Consider the following 20,638-nt stretch of genomic DNA (forward strand, 5'->3'; position numbering starts at 1 on the left):
AGCTGGAGGTGGTCTGTATCTGTTTTAACTCTGTATATATTTATACTGTCTTGTCTTGTGTTTTATTTATCTTATTTTGTTTTCTTTGGGGGTTTTTTGTTTGTTTGTTTAGTTTTTATTGATGTGGACGTGCAGAGGAGACATGAATAAAATTAAATTAAATTAAATTAAATAAATAAATAAATGTATTCTTTTTTTTTACTGACGCACTTTCGATACTCTCCACTTTGCCACTTTGCTGCTGTAATAATGTACATTTCTCCATTGTGGGACTGATAATGGAATATCTTATTTTATCTTATCTTAAATCAATAAAGTCACATTACTCAACTGTTTATACAGCTCATAACCACAATAGGAATGCGTAAACAAGCAATTCATCTTACTAAGAGGATTTGCTTGGAGAAGCTTGTTGCACACACACACACACACACACACACACACACACACACACACACACACACACACACACACACACACAACACAATAAAACACAAACAAATAAATAAATAAAACAATACACAGCACAATAAAGGAATAAAAAAACACCTGGAAGCGAATAATGAATAAATAGGCCTATGATTGATAAACACGATAAACATGTTAGCTAAAGCGTTTGGAGCAGTAGTAGGCCTAGCATTAACGAGCACGTGCACGTTAGCTGTTCCTAAGATTTTACAACTATTAATATACTTTTATATAAAAAACAGAAATGAAAGCATGAGACACACCTTACATCCAAATTTAGCAACAACGCTGTAACCACACTTTCATCATAATGAGGAATTTCCCGGTTCTTGATTTGAAACCTGTTTTTGTTTTTTTGTTTTTTTTTCTTAGAGTTGATATAAAAGCTTTACTGGGAATCATATCGACCAGCCTGGATCCAGGAAATGTCCCAGAGGGGGGGCACTTTACAGAGAAAGGAGACATTTGAATGGGTAAGTGATTTTTCTTTGCATACAAACAGGTTTCAATTACAACCCCCCCCCCCCCACACACACACACACACACACACACACACACACACACACTCTGCGCTGGTGTTAAACTTAACTCGCTTTTCGCGCTGCATGTGAATGGACGCTGAGCTGCAGCCTTTAACTATTAATGAGAGCAGACTTGATGCTTCTCTACAGCTCGTCTCTCAGGGCTGTCTCGGTGTCTTTGGTGGAAACGCAGTGCCGTTTCCTGGCCAGTGAGGGTAATGCTGCTGCTGCTGCTGCTGCTGCTGAGGCACTATATGAAGGACAGGACCAAAACACTGGAGGTATGTAACTAAATATATTTACTGAAAGACAGTTTGTAGGTATTTATACTTTACTTTAGTGGTGGAAGGAGTATTTAGATCCTTTAATTAAGTAAAAGTACATAAAATACTCTATTACAAGAAAAAGTCCTGCATTAAAACTACTACTGCAGTATTAGTGATGTAGTATGCAGTATTACAGTAACAGTACTGCAGTATTATAGTGATGTAGTATGCAGTATTACAGTAAAAGTACTGCAGTATTATAGTGATGTAGTATGCAGTATTACAGTAACAGTACTGCAGTATTATAGTGATGTAGTATGCAGTATTACAGTAACAGTACTGCAGTATTATAGTGATGTAGTATGCAGTATTACAGTAAAAGTACTGCAGTATTATAGTGATGTAGTATGCAGTATTACAGTAAAAGTACTGCAGTATTATAGTGATGTAGTATGCAGTATTACAGTAAAAGTAGTGCAGTATTATAGTGATGTAGTATGCAGTATTACAGTAAAAGTACTGCAGTATTATAGTGATGTAGTATGTAGTATTACAGTAAAAGTACTGCAGTATTATAGTGATGTAGTATGCAGTATTACAGTAAAAGTACTACAGTATTATGAGTGATGTAGTATGCAGTATTACAGTAAAAGTACTGCAGTATTATGAGTGATGTAGTATGCAGTATTACAGTAAAAGTACTGCAGTATTATGAGTTATGTAGTATGCAGTATTACAGTAAAAGTACTACAGTATTATGAGTGATGTAGTATGCAGTATTACAGTAAAAGTACTGCAGTATTATGAGTTATGTAGTATGCAGTATTACAGTAAAAGTACTGCAGTATTATGAGTGATGTAGTATGCAGTATTACAGTAAAAGTACTGCAGTATTATAGTGATGTAGTATGCAGTATTACAGTAACAGTACTGCAGTATTATGAGTGATGTAGTATGCAGTATTACAGTAAAAGTACTGCAGTATTATAGTGATGTAGTATGCAGTATTACAGTAAAAGTACTGCAGTATTATAGTGATGTAGTATGCAGTATTACAGTAAAAGTACTGCAGTATTATAGTGATGTAGTATGCAGTATTACAGTAAAAGTACTGCAGTATTATAGTGATGTAGTATGCAGTATTACAGTAAAAGTACTGCAGTATTATGAGTGATGTAGTATGCAGTATTACAGTAAAAGTACTGCAGTATTATGAGTGATGTAGTATACAGTATGCTATTATTAGTTATTATTAGTTGTTCTTCTTTTCTGCTGCAGTAGAACTAAATTGTTCCACTAACAGTTTTTGGTAAATGAGTAATTTTTTTTTTTTTTTTTTTTTGTGATTCTTTAAGTGTAAATTTCCTAAAGTCCAACCTGTAACCTCAGTGTTGTTCAACCCTTATTTAGACCCAACAACTCAAATATGTTGAATATATAAGTGAACCAAACACAGTAAAGTAGCATTAGGGAGTATGTATTATGTATATTATATGTTAGTCATTTATAAACTCAGTTCTCCATTAGTTATATTTTTTAAATCCAACCTTTATTGTTAAAATTTTGACACCGTGCAGCTTCTATACACCATGATGTGAAGTGTGATCGTAAAGTTCACAAAAACATGAGCGTAAAAGTGCAGAACCCGTCTCTCCTTCCATCTCTCCTCCTCTTCCTCTCCTCCTCCTCATCATCAGAATCAGATACAAGCGGTCCAAGTCAGTAAGGTTTAAGAAAGACAGTTTATTCAGCACTGGGAGGCAGCAGGGGTCAAAGGTGAAGGGTCACTTGGAAAGAAAAGGGGGGGTGGGTTTTTCTTTTTTGGGGTGGGGAGTAAGTTGTTACTGCTGAATACGGCGGATGGACTGGATCTGAGGGGTCTGGCAGTGGGAGCCAAACTCCCTGAAGTGTTTGTACTCCCCACAGTGACGATCACACTCCATGATATACTGGTATCCACGATAACCAGGGTACTGGTAGCACACGAATCTGTTGGGAAATCACAGTGTTAGTCAGTCAGAGGGAAGAAAAGAGAGAGAGAGAGAGAGAGAGTCAGAGAGAGAGAGAGAGAGAGGCAGAGAGAGAGAGAGAGAGAGAGAGAGAGACAGAGAGAGACAGAGAGAGAGGGGGGCAGAGAGGGGCAGAGAAAGAGAGACAGAGGGAGAGAGAGAGAGAGACAGAGAGAGGCAGAGAGAGACAGAGAGAGAGGGGGGCAGAGAGGGGCAGAGAAAGAGAGACAGAGGGAGAGAGAGAGAGAGACAGAGGGAGAGAGAGAGAGAGAGAGGGAGAGAGAGGGGGAGAGAGAGAGTCAGAGAGCGAGAGAGAGAGAGAGACAGAGAGAGAGAGTCAGAGAGAGAGACACACAGAGAGAGAGAGAGAGGGAAGTACACACAGGAGATGTTGCAAAAGATTTGTTGTTGTGAAAGGATTATTTTTGAGCTACTGGAAAGAAGAAGAAAAAAAAAAGAAAGAAAAAAAAAAAAGATGGAAAGGAAATTTAAAAATGTGGAAGTAGCAGCAGTAGCAGCAGCACTCACGCTCCAGACTGGATCCTGAGAGAGCCAACTTCATTGTTGCACCAGCCCATGGCCTGGAGGGAGGGATAATCGTCGCTAAGCTCACCCTTGCGGCCCAGGAAGTTCTCACGCTCAAAGATAGTCATACGACACTCTCTGTGGTTCTGCAGGAGGGAGGGAGGGAGGGAGGGAGGGGAGGAGGGGGGAGACATAACATGTTTAAAATGTTAGAATGAGTCAGGAAAGTGAAGCGGGTGAAGTAAAGGTGGAGGAAGTGATCGATCAGTCACTTACAGCACAGGCGATGGGTCTGAAGGAGGTCAGTCTCTCAATGTGATAGGCGTTGCTGCCGCCGAAAGCATCACACTGGGGGTACTCTCCCCTCTCCAGGACGAACTGCTGTCCCTGGTAGGAGGCGTGCTCATAACCAACCCAGCTGCAGGGGAGGAGGAAGGGGTGAGGGGGGGAGAGAAAGCACCAGAGGGGGTTAATAATAATGACCACAACTCTTTAAATAACATCATCTGGAGTCTACTCTCTGTCTGTAAATAGCAGCTTTATGACATGTTCTGCTCCTGTCTGTATTTATTTTATAAAGTATTAATAGATATAGATATCAGTGTACTCACGCTCCACTCTCCACCCTGAGGGAGCGCACGGTCTCGAAGCCGAACTCCATCACGTTGCAGCACTCGGAGGTGAACTCATGGCGGCGACCCTGGAAGCACTCCTCGTCGAAGACAATGATCTGAAGGAGAGGAAACAGGCAGGAAACGATCAATAAATATGTTAAATGTGACTTTTAATTGAGCCAAACCGGGTGAAAAGTTTAAGAGGATAAAACTCCAATTTAGTTTTAGTGTTAAAGTCCAATTAGATGAGATATATTGAGAGCCGATGTGTGAATCTCACCTTCCAGTGGCCGGAAAACTTGGTGCAATGGTGAGTCATTTTGGCTGAAAGGAAAGAAGAGGAAAAAAAAGGGTTAAAAAGATTTTTTTAAAAAGTAGTAAGAACTTAATCATTTAAACCAGCTGTGTTAAACTTTACATCAAAGCCTCAAAAACTTTAAAGAATCAAGCCAACATGATAACAGCTGTTTAGCACATTAAACAACCTGCTCAACAGCAACAACAGAGGAGTTTAACATTTTAAAAAAACATAAAAGCCAGGATGCTGTGATCATCCTGAGAGCATAAATCCTCCACTAGACTGAAAGCGTCTATTTATAGTTTAACTCCATCAAAAAATTTAAAAAAAATAAAGCGTGTTAAAGAAGCCAGAGGTTTGAGGTTTGCCACCCGCTCTATCGCTCTATCTGCCTATTGCCTCCCCGCTGCTATAATGCTGCTGCTGCTGCTGCTGGGATCCCCCCCCCCCAAATCCCCTATCGCCACTGTTTATCAGCCACTGGGTGTAGCAGCGGCCTGTGGGCCCTGGAGCCTGGCACAGGCCATGGAGCCCAGCACAGGCCCTGGAGCCCGGCCATGGAGCCCAGCACAGACCCTGGAGCCCGGCCATGGAGCCCAGCACAGGCCCTGGAGCCCGGCCATGGAGCCCAGCACAGGCCCTGGAGCCCGGCCATGGAGCCCAGCACAGGCCCTGGAGCCCGGCAGAGGCCCTGGAGCCCGGCATAGGCCCTAGAGCCCAACAGGCCATGGAGCCCAACAGGCCATGGAGCCCGGCATAGGCCCTGGAGCCCAACACAAGCCCTGGAGCCCAACAGGCCATGGAGCCCAGCAGGCCCTGGAGCCCAGCACCGGCCCTGGACCCCGGCAGACTCCTGTGGGTGTTGTGGGGTAGGGGACGGACAGCGTGTGGATATAAGAGGCCTGCTGTGCCCCCTCTATCCCTGCCTGGCTGAGCTGAGCTGTGCTGGGTGAGAGACTGGGACTCACCTTGCTTTGATGCCCTTTGGCTGTCCTGCTGTGGGAGTGAGAGGAGCCACGCGCCCCCACCCTTTTAAAGCCTCCCCTGGCAAGGGGCCATGCTGAAAGCCCCGGCTCAGCAGCAGGGAGGGGCTTCGCTTTGTCCCCCCCGACAAAAGCACTGTTAATCTATGTAGGGACAGAAGTGCAGACACACCACATTATCAGTGTGGACGCGGAGACACACGGGCCGACGTCACGGGGAAGATCCAGCTGAGAAAATACTGAGGACGCTGAGAGGGGGGGGGGGGGGGGGTGCGAGAAGGGGGGAAGGGGGGCACAGCTGGAAGATACTTTACTGTTCATGTGAATCCACGCTCTCTCTAACACAGTTTATTTTCATTATAATTGAATCTGCTGGTTATTTTCAGTCATTTCTTTTCCCCATAAAGTTTCTATTATACTTTAAATCATTTGTTCTTTTGGCTTTTTTTAATATTAGTGATACATTTATTCAGTTTAACATCAAATATGACAAAAAACTATAAAACAACAACTAAATAAACATAATAATTGATGGTTAATTTTCTGTAAAACTACTATTTGAAGTGTTTGGTGGCCTGTAATCAATGGCAGGGACAATGAAGCAAAAGAAGTACAGTATATATATATAGTAGTACTTTTTTATACTTAATTATTTATTTATATATTTATTTTACTTACTATAGAAATAAAACTTACTGTAAATACTATAATATAACATAAAGATAAATATTGAAGGATCTTTTATTGTCATTCCAGTCATGTTGAAACAATAAAGAGAACTGAATACAGTATTTATAGTGTAAAACAGACTCTCTGATACGTCAGAACGGTGTTTATTTAAGGTGGAATGATTAATGATTTATTTAAGGTGGAATGATTAACCATCGAGCTGCTGGTGAAACAGAAGCTCATGTAAAGCAAGCAGAGATATAAACAGCACAGAGGAAGTTATTCATCCAGACGTTTCCTCCCTCCCTCCTTCCTTCCTTTCTTCCTTCCTTCCTTCCTACCTTCCTTCCTTGCTTCCTTCCTACCTTTCCTCCCTCCTACCTACCTTCCTTCCTTCTTCCTCCTACCTTCCTTCCTCCCTCCTTCCTTCCTTCCTCCTTTCCTACTTTTCCTCCCTCCCTCCCTCCCTCCTTCCTTCCTTCCTTCCTTCCTTCCTTCCTTCCTTTCTCCCTCCCTACCTTTCCTCCCTCCCTCCTTCCTTCCTTCCCTCCCTCCTTCCTTCCTCCCTCCCTCCTCCCTTCCTTCCTTCCTTCCTCCTTCCTCCTTCCTACCTTTCCTCCCTCTTACCTACCTTCCTTCCTTCCTTCCTACCTTTCCTCCCTCCTACCTACCTTCCTTCCTCCCTCCCTCCCTCCTTCCTTCCTTCCTTCCTTCCTCCCTCCTTTTTCTCTTTCCCTCCTTCCCTCCCTCCCTCCCTCCCTCATTCCTTCCTCCCTTGCTTCCTTCCTTCCTTCCTTTAATAGTTCAGAGCTTGGACTTATTTTATTATATTGGCCTAATTCAATCATTCCTTCCTTCCTTCCCTCCTACCTTCTTCCCTCTCTCCCTCCCTTCCTTCCTTCCTCCCTCCTTCCTTCCTTCCTTCCTCCCTTCCTTCCTTCCTTCCTTCCCCCCTCCCTCCCTCCTTCCTTCCTTCCTTCCTTCCTACCTTTCCTCCCTCCCTCCTTCCCTAACCCTAACCCTTCCTTTTTTCCTTCCTCCCTTCCTTACTTCCTCCCTCCCTCCTTCCTTCCTTCCTTCCTTCCTTCCTTCCTTCCTTCCTCCCTCCCTCCTTTTCTTCCTTGCTTCTTTTTCCCTCCTTCCTTCCTCCCTTCCTTCTGCCTCCCTTCCTTCCTTCCTTCCTTCCCCGCTCCCTCCCTCCCTCCTTCCTTCCTTCCTGACTTCCTCCCTTCCTACCTTTCCTCCCTCCCTTCTTCCTCCCTTCCTCCTTCCTTCCTTCCTTCTTCCTCCCTTCCTAACTTCCTTCCTTGACTCTAGGACAGGAGGGTTAAGCATGGGGGCACATTTTTAAGATTCCTACTAAGAATATCTGCTACATGACACAATAAGGTTAGAGACTGAAGGGTTTTATCATGTTATCGCATAATGTGATTGGTGTGTGTGTGTGTGTGTGTGTGTGTGTGTGTGTGTGTGTGTGTGTGTGTGTGTGTGTGTGTGTGTGTGTGTGTGACGGTGCTCTTACATAATCAACCACTTGTAAACAGCCGAGCAGCAACGACGTCGACTTTCTAAACAACCGCTTTATTTCCTGGAAGCTCCGAAAGGAATTCAGTCTGTAATCAGCTGCTGCACGACACATTTTGACCGTTCGTCCATTCCTTCCTTCCTCCCTTCCTTCCTTCCTTCCTTCCTTCCGTCCTTCCTTCCTTCCTTCCTTCCTTCCTTTTTTCCTTCCTTCCTCCATCCCCTTTTCTTCCTTCCTTCCTTCCTTCCTTCCTTCCTTCTTTCCTTCCTTCCTCCATCCCCTTTTATTCCTTCCTTTTGTCCTTCCTTCCTCCCTTCCTCTTTCTTACCTACCTTCCTTCCTTCCTCCTTCTTTCCTTCCTCCATCCCTTTTTCTTCCTTCCTTTTGTCCTTCCTTCCTCCCTCCCTCTTTCTTACCTTCATTCCTTCTTTCCTTCTTTCCTCCCTCCTTCTTTCCTTCCTCCATCCCCTTTTCTTCCTTCCTTTTGTCTTTCCTTCCTCCCTCCCTCTTTCTTACCTACCTTCCTTCCTTCCCCCTCCCTTCCTTCTTTCCTGTTTTTCTTTCCTTCCTTCCTCCTTCTTTCCTTCCTCCATCCCTTTTTCTTCCTTCCTTTTGTCCTTCCTTCCTCCCCCCCTCTTTCTTACCTACCTTCCTTCCTTCCCTCCTCCCTTCCTTCTTTCCTGTTTTTTCTTTCCTTCCTTCCTCCCTCCCTTCCTTCCTTGACTTGAGGACAACAGGAGGGTTAAATTAATATACGGGTCAGTGACTAATAAGGGTCGGCAAGATGAGCAATTCAAAAATATCTTAAAAATGAAAAGAAAAAAATGACATTTGAACCATTTTTTTTTTTTACCAAAAGTAAGACTGAATGCTCCTGAAAATGTCAAATGGTGTAACCACAGTAGAATGATAAATATTAAATATTTTATCCTCCTACAGTGTATTTAACCCTCCTGTTGTCCTCGAGTCAAGGAGGGAACAAAGGAAGGAAAGGAGGAAGGAAGGGAGGACGAAGGAAGGAAATGAGTGAGGGAGGAGGGAGGGAGGGAGGAGGGAAGAAAGGAAGGAAGGAAGGAAGGGAAGACAATAACTTCCTCTGTGCTGTTTATATTTCTGCTTTACATGTGCTTCAGTTTCACCAGCGGCTCGGTGGTTAATGGGAAGGTAGGAAGGCAGGAAGGAAGGAAGGATGTAAGATCATGCCAAACTAGTTGATATGGTGTTAGGTAGGAAGGAAGGAAGGAAGGAAGGATGTAAGATCATGCCAAACTAGTTGATATGGTGTTAGGTAGGAAGGAAGGAAGGAAGGAAGGAAGGAAGGATGGTGTTTTATTGACTATTTACTGTTTTTAAGCAAGTTGAATTATTTGGTACAAAGTTTTTATGGTTACACCACTTAGACATTTTTACCATAATCCTCTAATATATTCTCTCTAAATGGATTAAAAGCAGAAATTTGATGCTGGGTCCACAAATAAAGAATGTGTGAAGTTATTCATACGTTTATTTTCACATTTTAACTTTTTAAATTTAAACTAAAACCACCAGATAACCAGATATATGAGAATCAGAAAAACAATATTGATCCCTGTAGTCAGGATAGAGGAAGTTAATAAAAAAAAAAAAAAAGACGATGGGTTTTCTATCACTCATTTGCTCGTCATGTCTTCTTTTTATTTCTACCTGTTGAGAAGATCTCAGTCAGAAGTATGAGATGAGGAGAGGAGCAGGTTAACCCTTAATCCTTCCTTTCTTCCTTCCTTCCTCACTCGTTCCTTCCTCGCTCGTTCCTTCCTCGCTCGTTCCTTCCTCCCTCCCTTCCTTCCTTCTTACCTTCCTTCCTTCCTTCCTTCCTTCATCCCTCCTTTTCTCTTTCCTTCCTTCCTCTCTCCTTCCTTCCTCCCTCCCTCCTCCCTTCCTTCCTTCCTTCCTTCCTCCCTCCCTTCCTTCCTTCCTCCCTTCCTTCCTCCCTCCCTCCCTCCCTCCTTCCTTCCTTCCTTCCTTCCTTCCTCCCTCCCTCTCTCCTTCCTTCCTCCCCTCCTTCTTTCCTCCCTTCCTACCTTTCCTCCCTCCTTCCTTCTTTCCTTCCTTCCTTCCTTCCCTCTCTCCTACCTTCCTTCCCTCCCTCCTCCCTTCCTTCTTTCCTTCCTCCCTCCCTTCCTTCTTCCTCCCTTCCTTCCTTCCTTTCCCCTACCTTCCATCCTTCCTCCCTCCCTCCTTCCTTTCCTTCCTTCCTTCCTTCCCTCCCTCCTACCTTTCCTCCCTCCCTCCCACCTTTCCTCCCTCCCTCCCCTCCCTCCCTCCCTACCTTTCCTCCCTCCCTCCTTCCCTAACCCTAACCCTAACCCTTCCTTTCTTCCTTCCTCCCTTTAACCTCAGGTCTCACTGAGAAAAGAAAAAAGTAATATTTCCTCATTGAAATGTTCTTAAAATAGTTAAAATCTCGTCTCGATATGGTGAGCTGAGTGTATCGTCACACCCCTAATTATGACATAAGGTAATAATAATAATACATACACATTAAATAGAGAGATGCAAATGTGGAAAAAAGCAATATGTGAGGTATATGGGAAGAGTAATGTGGGTTAAAGGTAACAGTTTAGTTTAGTTTTAGTTTATTTCTGTCATTAAATAAATGTAACTCAAATACATATGTAATGAAAAACTCCAACAATGAACATGAAGTATATTTAAGTTATAATAAAAATGACTAAATATAATATAATATAAGAGGCTGTAGATTGGGAAGTTGAACAACAGTATTGGGAAAAAAAGTGCAAAAACTGGAAACATGCAAAAGTTAATTAAAAGTAATTTAACGGTAATGTGTAAAAGTAAACTGAATGAAAAGTGTAAACTCCTGTTGTCCTCGAGTAAGGAAGGAAGGAAGGAAGGAAAGGAAGGATGGAAGCGAGGAAGAAGGAAGGAAGGAAGTATGGATGGAAGGATGGAAGGGAGGAAGATGGAAGGAAAGGAGGAAGGAACAAAGGAAAGAAGGGAGGGAGGAAAGAAAAGAAGGAAGAGAAGAAGGTAGGGGGGAAGGAAGGAAGGAAGAAGGAAGAATGAAGGAGGAAGGAAGGAAGGAAGGATGGAAGGAAAGGAGAGAGGGAGGAAAGAAAAGAACGAAGGAAGGAAGGAACAGTCAAAACAGACATGGTCAAAGAAGGAAGGAAGAAAGGAAAGGAGGGAGGGAGGAAAGACAAGAAGGAAGAGAGGAAGGTAGGAGGGGGAAGGAAGGAAGGAAGGGAGGAAGGGAGGGAGGGAGGAACAGTCAAAACAGACATGGTCAGTTTGACCCGGGAGGACAACAGGAGGGTTAAATGTAAGTTAATATTAGTGGAAGTTGAACTATAAAAGAAGAGGAGCGTTATATATGTGTAATATCTCATCTGAACCGTTTCCATGGCGATATAAACATCATCTGATATGCTGATTATTATTTCCCACTTATAAGCGAGAGCAGATCAGAGATGATGTGATAATTGGCCGGCTGTGGTTTTCCGCTGCAGCCACAGATAGCAGAGGGAAGGGAAGGTCACTGGGTCACGTGATCAATACGTTTCTCTGCTCCACTTTTCTTTTTTGGCAGAAATACAGAAAAAAGTAAAAAAGACCTTTACACAGTCAGGACTGCAGCTAATGATTAATACTGAGGGTTAGGGTTGGGGGCGGGGGGGGGGGGGTGATTGGGGAGGAGCTGTTAATGTTTAAAGAAGGTGAAAACACTGCTGCTGTTTAGAGAAAGTATCTGGAAATCAAAAAGCATTGGAAAGATATAAAGGATCAATAATCAATCAAGGCGTCTTCCTCTTTAATTTGTCTTCACATTTAAGTCAATCAATCTTTATTTGTATAGTGTCAAATCACAACAGAGTCATCTCAAGGCTCTTTCCACATAGAGCAGCTTCTAAACCGAACTCTTCAGGTTTTAACTTTAAAGAGACCCAACATTCCCACATGAGACACAGTGGAGAGAAAAAACTCCCTTTTAACAGGAAGAACCCTCAGAACCAGACTCAGAGTGGGAGAACATCAACTGAGGAGAGAGAGAGAGAGAGAGAGAGAGAGAGAGAGAGAGAGAGAGAGAGAGAGAGAGAGAGAGAGAGAGAGAGAGAGAGAGAGAGAGAGAGAGAGAGAGAGAGAGAGAGAGAGGAAGGAGAGGAGGGAGAAGAAGGAGAGAGAGGAGAGAGGAAGAGGAGGAGGAGAGGAAAGAGAGGAGAGAGAGGAAGGAGAGGACAGAGAGGACAGAGAGGAAGGAGAGAGAGAGGAAGGATAGAGGAGAGAGAGAGAGGAAAGAGAGGAGAGAGAGGAAGGAGAGGAGGAGTGGAGAGAGAGGAAGGAGAGGAGAGAGAGAGGAAGAGGAGGAGAGAGAGGAAGGAGAGTGAGGAAGGAGAGGAGAGAGAGGAGAGGGAGGAGAGGAAGAGGAGGAGAGAGAGGAAGGAGAGGGGAGAGAGAGGAAGAGGAGGAGAGAGAGGAAGGAGAGTGAGGAAGGAGAGGAGAGAGAGAGGAGAGGGAGAGGAAGAGGAGGAGAGAGAGGAAGGGAGAGGGGAGAGAGAGGAAGGAGTGAGGAAGGAGAGGGGAGAGAGGAGAGAGAGGAAGAGGAGGAGAGAGAGGAAGGATAGAGGAGAGAGAGGAAGGATAGAGGAGAGAGAGGAAGGAGAGGAGAGAGAGAGAGAGAGAGAGGAAGGGAGGAAGAGAGAGGAGCTCAGTGCATCATGGGAGTCCCCCGGCAGTCTAAGCCTATAGCAGCATAAACTAAGAGCTCTAGGAGCCCTAACTATAAGCTTCATCAAAAAGGAAAGTTTTAAGCCTACTCTTAAACGTAGGGAGGGTGTCTGCCCCCCCGGACCAAATCTGGAAGATGGTTCCACAGGAGAGGAGCCTGATAGCTGAAGGCTTTGCCTCCTGTTCTACTTTTAGAGCAGAGGTGTCAAACATGCGGCCCGTGGGCCAGAACCGGCCCGCCGAGGGGTCTGACCTGGCCCACTTTCCTTCCTGTTTTTTTTCCTCCCTTCCTTCCTTCCTTCCTTCCTTCCTGTCTTATTTTCCTTCCTTCCTTCCTTCCTTTCTTTTTTTCTTCCTTTCACTCTTTCTTCCTTCCTTCCTTCCTTCCCTCCTTCCTTCCTTACTTTCTTCCTTCCTTTTTTTCTTCCTTTCACCCTTTCTTCCGTCCTTCCTTCCTTCCTTCCTTCCTTCGTTCCTTCCTTCCTTCCTTTTTTTCTTCCTCCCACCCTTCCTTCCTTCCTTCGTTCCTTCCTTCCTTCCTTTTTTTCTTCCTCCCACCCTTTCTTCCTTCCTTCCTTCCTTCCTTCCTGTCTTATTTTCCTTCCTTCCTTCCCTCCTTCCTTCCTTACTTTCTTCCTTCCTTCCTTCCTTCCTTCCTTCCTTCCTTCCTTCCTTCCTTCCTCCCTTCTTTTTAATGGACCGGCCCACATGAGAGCAAATGGACTGTATGTGGCCCTTGAATGAAAATGAGTTTGACTCCCCTGTTTTAGAGATACTAGGAACCACAAGTAGACCTGCATGCTTGGAGCGCAGTCTTCTAGTAGGTACATAAGGTACTATCAGTTAAACCAAATATTTTATTATGAAATTAAACTTTATTTTTAGTGTGTTACTTTGAAACGTTTCATCATATTTTGTATTTTTCTTATAAGCAACAAAAAATCTGATTCTACTAACGAGTGTCTAAAGTCTGATTTATCTTATTGAAGCTCTGAAATGTTAAAGAACTTTGTCCAAAATAAAAGTATAAAATTTGCCAGTTTTTTAGATTGAATTTGACCAATATAATAAAATAAGTCAAAATTCCCAAATGCTAAAGAAATTTGTCCAAAATAAAAAGTCTAAAGTTGGTCAAATTTTACATAAGATTAGGCCAATTTAATAAAATAAGTCAAAGTTTTCAAATATTAAAGAACATTTTCCAAAATAAAAGTCTAAAATTAGCCTTTTTTTTTTTTTTTTTTTGATTGAATTTGGACAATTTAATTAAATAAGTCCAAGTTCTGAAATATTAAAGAAGTTTGTCTAAAGTTGGTAAAATTTTAGTTGGCTAATTTAATAAAATAAGTCAAAGTTCTCAAATGCTAAAAGATCTTTTTCCAAAATAAAAGTCTATTATTGGTCAAAGTTTAGATTTAAATCAGGAACTATTTTAATCTGAAAACATAAAATTTAATAAAACTTTATTTATTATTTATATCAGAACATTTTGATCAGAGTCTTTGGGTCTCAGTCGGTTTGTGACGCTCGTACATGGAGAGCAGCAGGAAGCAGATCCAGATTACACACAGCGGGATTAGCTCTCAGCTAATCTGCACATATCAGAATCAGATTAATCTGCTTCCATTCATAAATAATCACATCTGATGTAATCCTGACATAATCTGCCTGTAATCTGAGAATCATCTTCATCATCATCATCATCGACAACATTTAACCTTTGAACCCGTCTGTGTCGACTGTTCCTTCCTTCCTTCCTTCCTCCTACCTTCCTTCATTTCCTCTTTCCTTCCCTCCTCTTTCCTTCACCCCTCCCTTCTTTCCTTCCATCTTCCTCTTTTCCTTTCCTTCCTTCCTCCCTTCCCTCCCTCTCTCCTTCCCTCCCTCCCTCCCTGCCATCCTTCCTCCTCCCTCTTTTCCTTCCTTCTTTTCCTTCCTTCCTTCCTCCCTGGGAGGAAGGAAGGAAGTGTCGACTGTTCCTTCTTTCCTTCCTCCCTCCTACCTTCCTTCATTTCCTCTTTCCTTCCCTCCTCTTTCCTTCACCCCTCCCTTCTTTCCTTCCATCTTCCTCTTTTCCTTTCCTTCCTTCCTCCCTTCCCTCCCTCTCTCCTTCCCTCCCTCCCTCCCTGCAATCCTTCCTCCTCCCTCTTTTCCTTCCTTCCTTCCTCCCTGGGAGGAAAGAAAGCAGAGAGGTTTAAAGGATGGAAGGAAGGAGGGAGGGAATGAAGGATGGGAGGGAGGTTGGAAGGAAGGAAAAAGGAAGGCAGGAAGGAAAGAGGGAGGAAAGGGAGGAAGGGAGGGAGGTTGGAAGGATGAAAGGAAGGCAGGAAGGAAGGCAGGAAGGAAAGAGGGAGGGAAGGAAGGTAGGGAGGAAAGAAGGAACAGTAAAAATAGACGGGGTCAATTTGACCCGGGACGACGACAGGAAGGTTAAATCCATGCTGACGTCTTTAAATGTCTTATTTGGTTCATAACCCCCCAGTTTATATTCAGATTACTTCCACAGAGGACAAAAAAAACCCCCCCCACTAAATCCAAGAATCTTGTAACAGGTGGTGTGTGGACCCTACTGCAGTACAAAGGACTCAGAAACAGTGCTAAAAGTTCAACGGTTTACTCAGACTCCAGCAGACAGGCAAACAGGAGAGGAGAGGCTAAACTCTTGGTCAGGGGGCAGAAGGCTGACAGGTCTCACCCCCTCTATAGTGACTTCCTGCTCCTCCCCTCTGGCCGCAGGTACACCGTACCTAGGACCAAAACTAAAAGGCACAGGTCTAGCTTTGTCCCTGCAGCCATCATACATCTTAATAAGAACTAGTGATCCCTTGATGATGGTTGGGGAGGTGTGGAGTTGATGATGATGATGATAGTGATGATTGTGTTGATGATGGCGATGATGATATCATGATGAGTGCACTTATACACTTTATGCCATGCACTTTTAGGGTAGCCACCTTACATATTTAATGCACTTTATGAGGCAGCATAGAATGATGATGGGGATGATGATGAACTGTGTGGAGCTATTTTACTGTTTTCATTTTCTTGTATTGTTTTGTATGAATGTCTCTCACTACGAGCCAAATTTACCTGCAGGTACAAATAAAGAAATCTAATCTAATCTAATCTAATCTTACCAGGAGGCAGACGAAGCAGGTGAAGCAGGTGAAGCAGGGGAATCAGGGACAGGCGAGGTCGGTACCCGGGAAGACAGGCAGGAGAATGCTGGAAAGTGTCGCATGGCAAAGGAGTGAGTGTGGAGCTGGTGAGTATAAAGGTGCGTTTCCACTGCAGGAACTTCGGGGTCATTTTACAGGGCCAGCCCCGTTGGTGCGTGTCTCCACTGCAGGAACCTCCCCCCCAGGGCCTTTTACGGGGCCCAACGGAGTACCTACTCCAGGGTAGGTACTCCGTTGGGCCCTGAAAAGCTCCTGGGTGGGGCTTGAAGTTAACCCAGCGCTGATTGGCTAAACCTAGAGCAGCTCTGACGCCATCAGAAAGCACCAAAACAACCGGCATCTTTAAAATCCAGCAGAAACTTTGGAATTTCAACACCAAAAGTCACAGCACGTCTTTCCCGATCGAGACGCACGTTTTGATGTATATATTGTCGGGGTTTTCTCAAAGCTGTGGGAGGAGTTACGCGCCGAAAAATGGCGGAAGAAGAAGCGGAAGAATAAGTATGGAGAAGAATAATAGATGCCTCGGGGCTTTGGGGCCTCGGAGCTGGCACCCGTGGCACTAATTACAATAGGCGCGTCTCCACTGCAGGAACTTTACAGGGCCAGCCCCGTTGGTGCGTGTCTCCACTGCAGGAACCTCCCCCACAGGGCCTTTTACAAGAACTTTTACGGGGGTGAACGGAGTACCTACTCCAGGGTAGGTACTCCGTTGGGCCCTGAAAAGCTCCTGGGCGGGGGCTTGAAGTTAACCCGGTACTGATTAGCTAAACCTAGAGCAGCTCTGACGCCATCAGAAAGCACCAAAACAACCAGCATCTTTAAAATCCAGCAGAAGGGGAGCATTAGCCTCGCAGACACCGCTGTGAAGAACAAGACAACAGCAAGAGGATGTACGACTAATGGACCGATGATGAGGTGCAGACATTGATTGCTTGAGATTCAGAGGGAGGTTTGTCATCGCACAACGTGGCGATCGAAACTCATGACGCCACCGAGGGGTCCGACTCTGCAGTGGAGACACGGCCACTGAGACACTGAGAGGGCCGAGTGAGAGGACGGTTCCTGTAGAAGTTCCTACCCCCCCCCCCCCCCCCCCTCCTTTTACCAGGAACTCCTGCAGTGGAGACACGGCTTATGCTGGGCTGGGCTGATTGCATGTGATGAGAGGCAGCGGGTGAGGAGAGTGAAGTGACGAGGTGGGTGGGTGTGGCTGACAGGCTGAGTGGGGCGGAGGCAGGATCAATGGAAACCTACTGAGGGCTGGATGACTGAACTGTGACATATCTGGAACAAGAAGACTTTGGACATTCCTTCCTCCCCAAAAAATGTCTGAATCAATTATTAGATTATGAGAATAATTGGGGATTAAATATCTGTTCCCCTGCGGCTTGTCTTGGGTTCTTAAGGGAGCTCATGTTGGCAAAACCTTTAAAAGAATAATTCACTTTATTCACTTTCAGGAGAAGAGAAACGAGAGAAGAGTCGAGTGTCTTTGTGTTTAAGAACAGAGCTAGAGAGAGGAGAGAGGTGAAGTCTGTTCCTTCCTTCCTTCATTCATTCCTTCCTTCCTTTTCTTCCTCCTTTCCTTCCTTCCTCACTTCCTTCCTTCCATCTGTCCTTCCTTCCTTCCATCTTTCCTTCGCCCTTCCTTTCCTTCCTTCCTCCCTTCCTTCCTTCCTTCCATCTGTCCTTCCTTCCTTCCTTCCTTCCTCCCTTCTGCCCTCCCTTCCTTCCTTCCATCTTTCCTTCCTGTCTTCTTTTCTTTCTTTCATCTTCATCTTCATCTTCCTCCCTCCCTCCCTCCCTCTCTCTTCCCTCCCTCCCTCCCTCACTCCCTCCTTCCTTCCCTCCCTCCCTCCCTTCCTCCCTCCTTCCTTCCTTCCTTCTTCCTGTTCTTGACCCCTTTGAACTAAAATGACTTTGACTCTCCTGCCTTTACAGTGTTTAGGAGGCATCTTGGCTGCTGAACTGCTAAACACACTAAACTCAGATTCACCACGACTTCAGCACCACAGACGGGTCGTAGCTGCTGTGGCAGTGGACCCAATCACATGATGCATTAAATACAAGAACGCCTGCATTGATTGGATGAGAGCAAGTCCATATAAAGAGTCTGATTTCCTAGCTCTGGGTGCAAAAAGGATTGACTGCAGGTATAGATCGACGAGAGACATTTCGATACTCCCTGGTATTGATTTATTTTGCTTGAGTACTGAAACCCAGCGCTGGTATTTCTACAGCTGAGCACTTCCTGAAGTCTTTTGGTTTACAGGTGTTTGCTGATATATGCAGTAAAGTGTTGGGTGGATGAATTCAACTCAAATTCAAAAACACTTTATTCGTCCTCGAGGGGCAATTAAAAAGGCATGAGGAGCAGCATCATTAAAGAAAAAAAGGACAAACATAAAATCATGATGAGTACAACCACACACTCTTCTTCTTTACCAAACATGCATTAACCTCCAGCAAGAGGAGCAGGAGGAGCAGCTAACCTCACTCTTTACTTTTCAAACTTCTACTCTTCAACTCCAATTGATGCTGCCTGAAATAACATCACATGAGGCACTTCATCAGATTTCACGCAGCAGCTCCGTCTGGACCAGGCTTGTCTAAACTCTTCCACTGAGCTTCATAATGAGGCTGCAGGTTTTTACTCCAACCAACGAAGAACTCATGATTCAACCTATCAGCTGTCTGAAGACTGAGATCAGCTGATTAACCCTCCTTCCTGTCGTCCTCCTGGGTCAATTTGACCCCATCTCTCTTTTGACTGTTCCTTCCTTCTTCCCCTTCTCCCCTCTTTCTTTAATTTTTCCTTCCTTCCTCCTTTCCTCCCTCCCTCCTTCCTTACTCCTTTCCTTCCTTCCTTCTTTCCTTCCTTCCTTCCTTCTGTCCTTCCTTCCTTCTCTCCTAAATTCCTTCCTCTTTTCATCTTTACTCCTTTCCTTCCCTCCTCCTTTCCTTCCTTCCTTCTCTCTTAAATTCCTTCCTCTTTTCATCTTTACTCCTTTCCTTCCCTCCTCCTTTCCTCCCTCCCTCCCTCCCTCCTTACTCCTTTCCTTCCTTCCTTCCTTCCTTCCTTCCTTCCTTCTCTCCTAAATTCCTTCCTCTTTTCATCCTTACTCCTATCCTTCCTTCCTCCTGTCCTTCCTTCTGTCCTTCCTTGACCTGAGGACAACAGGAGGGTTAAATGTACTTTGAGATATTATTAACAAGCTATCAGTAGTCATTTATAATATCTGTTCTTTCCTCTCTGTGCTGTTAACTCCTCTCTGGTGTTTTACTCTAAGTAGAGAACTTCACTTCATTTAGTAAATAAATTAACTGGCATTTTGGATCATTTCCAGAAATACAGAACAAAATCTTTATTTAAATGTTTTTTAGGACATTAAAAAAAGCTGTTACCCCCATTTCTTAGATCAATTTTCCCTTTTTTAGAAGATATTTTGCCCCGAGCTTCCACTTATTTCCAATCCTTGTTTCTAGATGTTTGTTTTTTTAAACTTTTAACACAAAGCTACGCTAGGCTAACAGTTTCCTCTTGTTTCCAGTCTTTACGCTAAAGCTAAGCTAACAGTTTCCTCCTGTTTCCAGTCTTTACGCTAAAGCTAAGCTAACAGTTTCCTCTTGTTTCCAGTCTTTACGCTAAAGCTAAGCTAACAGTTTCCTCCTGTTTCCAGTCTTTACGCTAAAGCTAAGCTAACAGTTTCCTCCTGTTTCCAGTCTTTACGCTAAAGCTAAGCTAACAGTTTCCTCCTGTTTCCAGTCTTTACGCTAAAGCTAAGCTAACAAACCTCTGAACTCTTTGAGCTTTAACACACACACATCAATTCATCTATTCATCCATTAATTAACCCTTTAATATAAAAAGCAAATAAACTAATCTCCCATGATGTTTATCTAATTATATTTTATGTTAAGCAGTAATTTAGGTTAATTAAGTGTTGTATATTCATTTAAATGTTAATTATAATGTGTTTAATGTAAACTGACACGTTTTATTGCAGTAAATAAGCTGTAAATAACCTGTTTTCTGGATTCTTGTTGTGATTCTTCCAAAAAAGATGAAAAAGAAAGAAAAAGTAAAGACTTAGTTTAATCATCGCAGGTCAGAAACTAAAGAATCTATCTTTGTGTTGGTCTGTGTAGGTGATAGAGACCAGAGATTACCTCTTTGTGCCCTCTGGACCTTTGCATTCCTCCTCTCTACATGCGACTATAGCTTACAGCCCTAGCACACCAACACACGGGGGGGAAATGCCTCGGTCAGTGGTTTCCTTTGATAGCAAAACGCTTACAGGCAGGCCAGTGGGGCCGGCGGCGTTTCCAGGCTATGCGATGACCCGCCGGCTTTGGCCCGGGCCAACTGTGATGACGAGAGGCTTTCTATTGTGCTGTGAGCCTCTACGTTTGGCCTTTGCCAGAGTATAAAAGCTTTGGTAGAGGGTTGAAGGGACCAGCACGAGCCAGCCTCCCTCACACGGCACTGCAAGCTTTACTAACGCAGGTAAGCACACACAGACACACACACAGGCTCAGGCACAGGCATCCACCATCAGAGCGGGGCTGAAACTACCACACCTCATCCACAGCCAGGGCCCACTCCCTGCCCCACACCACACCCAGGAAAAGCACCCTCAGCCTGGGGAAACACCCAAGCCGATGTCGGGGCCCAAATGAGCCTCTCACACACACACACACACACACACACATACATATATATATCACACATATATATATAAAAGCTTTAAGTTTAATTCATAAATCCCAATACACACCCCTGATAGTGATAGTGATAGCATCTACTCCTCACTCCTCACTTCCATTCACATCTCACATCTCATCTCTCATCT

At 44.1% G+C, this 20,638-nt stretch overlaps 1 protein-coding gene across 1 annotated transcript; it reads right to left on the minus strand.

The window, feature by feature from the left end:
* Positions 1-3,096: 3,096 nt before the first annotated feature.
* cryba4 (crystallin, beta A4) lies at positions 3,097-4,723 on the minus strand. The gene is made up of 5 exons (XM_053339880.1): positions 4,684-4,723; positions 4,401-4,519; positions 4,066-4,207; positions 3,793-3,935; positions 3,097-3,244 (listed from the first exon to the last, which is right to left on the minus strand). Exons 1-5 carry the CDS (start codon positions 4,720-4,722, stop codon positions 3,097-3,099), a joined length of 591 nt encoding a protein of 196 aa, XP_053195855.1. The 5' UTR covers position 4,723.
* Positions 4,724-20,638: the final 15,915 nt, after the last annotated feature.

Source organism: Scomber japonicus, chromosome 19 (assembly GCF_027409825.1).
Source record: "Scomber japonicus isolate fScoJap1 chromosome 19, fScoJap1.pri, whole genome shotgun sequence".
Lineage (NCBI taxonomy): Eukaryota > Metazoa > Chordata > Actinopteri > Scombriformes > Scombridae > Scomber > Scomber japonicus.